General features: G+C 55.5%; 2 protein-coding genes across 2 annotated transcripts in view; one reads left to right on the forward strand and one right to left on the reverse strand.

The window, feature by feature from the left end:
* PTCD3 (pentatricopeptide repeat domain 3) overlaps window positions 1-1,098 on the forward strand; it is a 21,695-nt gene extending 20,597 nt beyond the window's left edge. Inside the window, exons 23-24 of the mRNA XM_010161101.1 lie at window positions 148-306; window positions 1,032-1,098. Of these exons, the coding sequence (XP_010159403.1) occupies window positions 148-306; window positions 1,032-1,098 (226 nt within the window). The remainder of the gene's footprint in view (window positions 1-147; window positions 307-1,031) is intronic.
* Window positions 1,099-3,334: 2,236 nt separating this feature from the next.
* Window positions 3,335-6,912, reverse strand: part of IMMT (inner membrane protein, mitochondrial) — an 18,095-nt gene continuing 14,517 nt past the window's right edge. Inside the window, exons 12-15 of the mRNA XM_010161102.1 lie at window positions 6,245-6,468; window positions 5,059-5,190; window positions 4,270-4,399; window positions 3,335-3,951 (exon numbers count right to left, since the gene is read on the reverse strand). Coding sequence (XP_010159404.1) covers window positions 3,344-3,951; window positions 4,270-4,399; window positions 5,059-5,190; window positions 6,245-6,468 — 1,094 coding nt within the window. The 3' untranslated portion in view covers window positions 3,335-3,343. The remainder of the gene's footprint in view (window positions 3,952-4,269; window positions 4,400-5,058; window positions 5,191-6,244; window positions 6,469-6,912) is intronic.

Genomic DNA, 6,912 nt, shown 5'->3' on the forward strand with positions numbered 1-6,912 from the left:
GGCCTCCTAATTCCTAATTGCTTCAACAGGAGCAGGATTGGGACGGCTCAGGCATCTGGAAGCCTGTCGCCCCCTCTCCCTCTCCAAAGCACCCGCTGTAGTTAACAGCCCTGGGGCCCCACGAACACTTTGCTGTGGCTTTTGCAGTGACCAGGTGATGGAGGAGCTGCTGAACTGTGCCAAACAAACCAACTGCCCGGACGACGCAATCAGGCTGGTAAAGCTGGCAGCGACTCTCGGCCTGCCTTCATCCGAAAAGCTCAGAAGCAGAACGGAAAAGGAATTTGAACTCTCTGAAACGCAGAAGTAAGTAGGCGTACTCCGTGATACTGCTGAAGGAGTGTAGCGGGCAGGGTGTCAGAGGGGCAGTTCCCATGGAAAGGCTCCCCCACCAAGGCGTCAGAGAGCTGGCTCTCAGAGCGATGTACCTTTGTCTTGACTCTGGTCCTTTCACACCCCCAAAATAACCCCTCGGTTTTGATCCATGCTGTATCCATCCCACCTGGGAGGGAAGGCACCTTTCCGTGATGGGGTTAGCCTTATCCACTGCTCAGATCTTGCTGTGGCCTTTCCTTCACAGAATCCCTTCCCAGCTGGGTCTGCCCACCTAAAAGACGCTCACTTCAGGCAAGGAAAAGTAGGAAGTGGTACAGGACGGCCCTGCATGTGTTTCACGGGTTCTGAGACCCGTGGTCTACCTTTGGCGCACCCAGCCAGCCGCCACGGTTCCGTTCTGAGCTGATGCGTCAAGCTGAGGTGGTGGGCTGCGCCGTGAGCACCACAGTTTGGCCCAAGGGGAGGGATAAATGAAGTCCAGAACCCTTGAGAGCTGGCACACCACTTCCTGGGCAGCTGAAGTAGCCTGCAGAAGGTGTGCTTCTCCCAAGGGGTGAGGGACCTGTTCTTTGAGAACAGGCATTGGACAGCCCATGGTGTTCCCTTTGGAGGGGGTTACCCTGTGTTTTGGCTGTCTCTTTTCAAGCAAAAGCCGCAGTCTGGTGGCTGATGACTGGACTGTGTTCCATCTGCAGGAAGACACTGGAGAGTATCAAGTCAGACAGTGACAGCGACAGCGACAGTGACAGTGACCGTGACTAGCTGTCCCTTTTGCCTTCCCCTCTGGAAAACTGGGAGCAACCGCTGCTGGGCTGCCTGGAGGAGTCTGAGAGAAGTGAAATCAACGGCGGGACGGCTTCTGTGAGGTGCTGCTGAGCACTCCCGAGCATTCCCATACGGGACCAGCTTGGCACGAGCACATTGTCCTCTCTGGAGCAAGCCAGAAACTCTCCTCTTTAATATTCCTGGTGACTTCAGACACCGTGTGGGCTACACCAAGTCCGTCCCGCACCGCTGCCTGCGTGACGTAGCTCACACCTGGCTGCTGCAGCCTGGGCTGAGGTACGGGAGGGCTACAGCGAGAGCAGGGCTGCTTCCGGTACCAGACCTTCTCAGCTGAGCGAGATGTCTCTTCTGCCGCGTCAGCCTGCGCTGGATTCAGTTCTTTTCCAGCTGACTTTAACGAACTACTTCAGTACGATGTTCACTCTGTGTGTGAAGGCTGTAAGTGATGCAGTACTTGTCACCTGTGGTGTCGCTCCTCATCCCTTTAGCTGTTTTGGAACAGCCTCTGGACTGTAGATGTTAAAAAGCTGCAGTTTGTACAGCTGGAGACGGCATCTAATAAACGGCTGACGTAAAACGGGGCCGTATTCCGGTAATCCCTGGGCAAAAGCTGTTGATGGCGAAGTGCTGCCGCTCTGGGCAGTAAAGGCAGCGAGGTGGCTGGGAAGATGATGACTGGGCTGTCCCCTTGCCTTGCCGATAACTGGCCTCGCAGCACTGTGCGGCCGTCCTCCGTCTGGAGGAAGCCTGAAGGGATTTTGAGGTGGTTCTCTGGACCAGGCAGAGGAGGAGAGAACTAAACCACAGCGTAGTGAGGAGTTAACAGCTGCTTTGCTTTGTGAAAAGCGAGCCCTTGATGTGTTTGATGCTGCAGGACCAGAGCTCTTCAGCAGCAGAGAGCAGCTGCGGGATCATTCAGGAACGGAGTTGCGGAACTCCAGCTCCAGAGGTAGAACAAACCACAGCTGAAAGGCAAATAAAGTCATGTGTTCCTCGGGATACGGAAGGGGTGGGAGTAAAGCTGCCTGAAGGCAAGGTCTGCTCCAGAGGCACGTGTGCCTGCTCCAGGAGCGCAGGGCTAACGCTTCAGTGATCAGGGGCCTGTGGGGGTGGGGATACCCTCTTGGGCAGTTTAAAACCAGACCAGCCAGCAGACAAAGCTGCAGCCACTCACTGCAGCAAGTGGGTACTGCCCAAGTTGGATCAGTCTTTCCTGACTGACGGCAAGAATTGCGGGAAAGGTAAGAGAAGGAAGGAAGGAAGGGTGGATCCTGGTCTTGATGTGAGCTCTCATGGCTGAGCCAAAGCCTGGCTTTGAGACAGAAATACCTGGTTGAAAACTACCCCAGAGCGGTCTGACCAGCAGCGTACCGGGGTAAAGCCCACGGGAATACGTGCTCTGACACCACTGGGGTTCTGCCTGCGTAACCCGGTACGTGTAGAGGGATCTTCCTGCAGCTGCAGGATCAAGCTGACAGGACAAGGGGTAACGGGTTTAAATTGAAAGTGGGGAGGTTTAGATTAGATATCAGGAAGAAGTTCTTCCCGGAGAGGCTGGGGAGGCACTGGCACAGGTTGCCCAGAGAAGCTGTGGATGCCCCATCCCTGGAAGTGTTCAAGGCCAGGCTGGATGAGGCTTTGAGCAACCTGGTCTAGTGCAAGGTGTCCCTGCCCATGGCAGGGGGGTTGGAACTAGATGGTCTTTAAGGTCCCTTCCAGCCCAAAGCAGCCTGTGATTCCATGATCACATCAGTGAAATCGTGCTCCTTGAGAGGAGTAAACCAGGTGAGTGTTAACTCCTCCAGGCCAGGGAGAGAGGCTGTTGTGCTGCCCAGCGGTAGCTGATGGTTAAACAGGAGACTGAACAGGAGGAGAAAGTGGTTGAAGTCTCGTTTTATTCAGCTGATCAAGTGGCAAATCATTAAGGGCAGGGTACAGACATGGTTTTGGTTGGATCACGAACCCGCCTGGTCAGATGGGGAAACAAAATTCTTACACCAGTTGTAGAGAAGCTTCCCGAAGTTGGTCGTCATGGTAACTCAAACCCAACACAAGTACAACGGGGTGAAGTTAAATACAGTGCGAGGAGACGAGGCGGTACCCGTGCTTTGATCTAGCGCTTCCAGCCCCTGCCCCAGCAGCTCGGTTTGCAACCCTCGGGGAAAAGAAATCCCACAGGATTTCCTTCCGGCACAAACTCTTGCTGGATTGCCGTCCCAGCTCACTGCACTTGAGTTGTGCCTAACCCCACGGCGCTGGCATACGCCGTCAAGATCTCCACGATCTGTTTGGTTTCTAGGGTGGTGCGAGCTTCGGCCAGCCAGTCGTGTGCCACGCGCCTGGACTCGCCTCTCAGCTGGTTGACGAACTTAGCTGCCAGCTCCAGGTCGCCGCGCTCGACGCAGTACGCCGCGTAAGACAGTAGCTTAAACGTGTCGAGGTCGGCGGGGCTGAGCTCGGTGGGCGGCTTCAGCTGCTGAGGGTGAAAGACCAGCAGCGACTGCAAGTAGGACAGGAAGTACTGGTACAAGCTGTTTCTCGTTTCATCGATCATAGCCACGCGTTTGGCCAGTTTTTGGACCGTGTAGAAACGTGCTCTGAGGGCCTCTTCGCTGTACACTCCCCGCGTCAGGGACTCCCTGGGGAGAGCGGCTGTTAAGGCTTCTGTGAAGGCATTGTCGGAACAGCTGGCCTTGATGGCCTTCACCGCGCTCTCCAGCGGTTCCGTGGGACTGTCCCCAGAGGCCGTCCTCATGCAGTATCGGAGCGCTTCCACGGACAGCCACAGCTGATGGGCCTTCCGGGCTTCCTCTTCTGCTACGGCATGACCTGCAAAACAACCCGAGAAGAGGCCTCTCAGTGGGGTGCGCGTGGTCGGGGCGAGTTTTGAACCCCAGCAGCATAAGCCGTGCCTCTGAACACCCTGCTCTCGCACGTGGCCGCCCCCTCGGTGCTCGATCTCAAAGCAGGTCTGTCCTGCTGTTCAGGGTCGGACCAAGCCGAGCGCCTCGGGCTCGTGCAGCTGGGCTTCGCTGGCTGCTCGGCGTCCAGCACACCCGGGCCCCTGAGCTACGTGCCCCCTGGCCTGAGGCACCCGGGTTTGGGTAACGGGCCTTGGGGGATCGCGCCTTCAGCCCCCGTGCTCACTCTCGACTGCCTGCTCGATCCCTTTCAGCCTGGCGTAGGCCGTGTTGATATCCAGCGTGAAGTTGTCGAGCTGCTCCTGCGTGAGGCGTCGGAACTGCATTTCTTGTTCGCTGAGTTTCTCTGATAAGTTCTGAAACAAAGCGACAGAACAGTGTTTTCTGCTCTGATATATCTTATTTAACTTATTTTTTAAGATAGATTTCTAGAAAACCCTTGTTCTTGCTCAGGACAGCATATATAGTAAACACAATGTACCAGTAAGAAACCGTACTGGGCAGAATTTAAGTTACCGCACTCGTAACTGTCTGTAATTTCTCACCTGCAGCAAAACTTTTAAAGACAAGTCTGAAGACCTTATAGCACCTTCCAGTACCTGAAGGGGCTACAAGGAAGCTGGGGGGGACTTTTTATAAGGGCCTGTAGTGACAGGACAAGGGGGAACGGGTTTAAATTGAAAGCGGGAAGGGTTATATTGGATATCAGGAAGAAGTTCTTCCTGGAGAGGGTGGTGAGGCACTGGAACAGGTTGCCCAGAGAAGCTGTGGATGCTCCATCCCTGGAAGGGTTCAAGGCCAGGCTGGATGAGGCTTTGAGCAACCTGGTCTAGTGGAAGGTGTCCCTGCCCATGGCAGGGGGGTTGGAACTGGATGGTCTCTAAGGTCCTTCCCACCCAAACCCGTCTGTGATTCTTTGAATAAAACACACCCCCGGGTCCAGGCACTTTATTTCATCTCTTCAAGGTGAGCAGGCTTCCCGACCCAGCCCGCAGTTCAGGCTCTTCTCCCTTACCTGCTCAAATTCCACTTTTAGTTCCTGCTCCTGGATCTTCAGGACATCTCTCAGATGGTCTGTGTGGGCCGCAGCCTGGCGCCGGAGCTGGGTCCTCATTTCGCTCTCCATCACCTCTCGGACCTCTTCGACCTGCACACACAGAGCCCCTGTTTCATCTGAACTGTCAAGGTCTGTTCTTACAGCTGAACCCTTTCCTAAGGACTTGGAGGAACAGCTCCAGTGCCAGTACCTGGCGGTTATCCAGATGCTGTAGAGAAGAGAGACACCAGCGTGCTCACTGTCTCAGGAGGCTGCAAAGCACCTTCCAAACCAAACAGGCTTTACCTTTTCCCTACGTGCTGTAAATACTGCGTCGGACATGGTTTAATGTAACAGTAACATCCCTTTTTACCTGATCTTGGGCAAGACAGCCACTTCCGAGAGCGCAGGTTTATTTAGGAGCCGCTGAACAGCTTTTTGCCTTTTCTGGTTTTTAATGAAGAGGGTTGTGTCGTTCCCAACCCTCCCTTACACACAAAGATGACAGATCAACCTAAAGAGAGCTCTAAATTAGCGCCCTCACCGCAGTGCTTTGAACAAACAGGCCGCTGGTGAAAGCCTCAGCCTCCCTCCCGCCAGTGCGGAATTGCCGGCTGAGTGAGGGCCAGTGTTGGACGTCACTTCCAGAGGCAGGGGGGTGGGAACAGCAGGAGGATCTGGCACGCGTCCATCTGCAGTACGGCATCTCGGAAGGTAAAGCCCCGGCTGCCCACATTCCTACACCTGCCATCTGCACTTGCCTGGTGTCCGAACCAGCACTGAGATTCTGAGGGCCTGGCATCGTCCTTTGGAAAGAAATCAAATCCCAACCCACCGGCAAAGAGCAGAACACGGAGCAAGCTCCCGGCGGCAGGACAGAGGGACTGCGTAACCCTAGGATGGGCACACTGGGTCAGATCACACGTGTTTGGAGCCAGCAAACCCATCGCCCGCAGCAGCCGGGAAACATGAAGAAGTCGTTCCCCATTTTGCTGCATTTTCACCGATGTTACCATTCTAACGTCGCTCACGTTTCCTTCCTCAGCATCTCCTTTCCACGCACAGCCGGGGATTGCCCTATCGGTCTCCCATCACTTGGAACACCCCGGTTTTGCTTTTCCAGCTCCTCCACACCCCTTTGGAGCCAGAGCGAACGGCCCGTTACCTTCTTCTCCTGTGCCGTTTCAATCTCACTCTTGTGACGCTCCAGCGCCTTGGCCACGGCTGCCTCAAATGCTTTTTTATCTTCCAGTTTCTGCTTCTCCAGGGCCGACTCGATGTGCTGCTGCTCCCTCACGCGCTGCTCTGCCAGCTCCTTGTTTAACTGGTCGATGCGCCGATGGGCGTGAGCAATGAGGGAATTCAGGTCGTCCGTCGACAGCTGCCCGGCTGCAGAAAACACGGGGGAGGTGAGGAAGGTTGCGGGCAAACCGCTGCCACGGTGCCCGCCCACCTCCCCTCCAGGGCTGCTCCCGCTTGGCCAGCGAGAGTGTTTTATGGGGAGTTTCACGGCACTTCGGCCCCTGACCCCTACTAATGCCCGCCCCATACCGCTTGCTGGACCACCCCTGCGAGCAAGGGCTTCCTGTCCAGGAGAGGAGTCGACTTGGTTGCTCTAAGTGACTGACACTCCCGTACCCAGGTCACACTCCGTCAGAGGAGACTGTCGGCCCCTGTGTCCGTTTGTCTTTACATGCCCATGTGTTTTCCCCTGTGACAGCACCCAGAGCAGCAGGGTGTGCAAAACCCCAGTGCTGACCAATGCCTCCGGCTGGGTATCCAGAAATGTGATCCTGAAAACCCTGGAGTCCTGTGAGACACAGCCAGAATTAC

Source organism: Eurypyga helias, unplaced genomic scaffold (genome assembly GCF_000690775.1).
Source record: "Eurypyga helias isolate BGI_N326 unplaced genomic scaffold, ASM69077v1 scaffold9191, whole genome shotgun sequence".
Lineage (NCBI taxonomy): Eukaryota > Metazoa > Chordata > Aves > Eurypygiformes > Eurypygidae > Eurypyga > Eurypyga helias.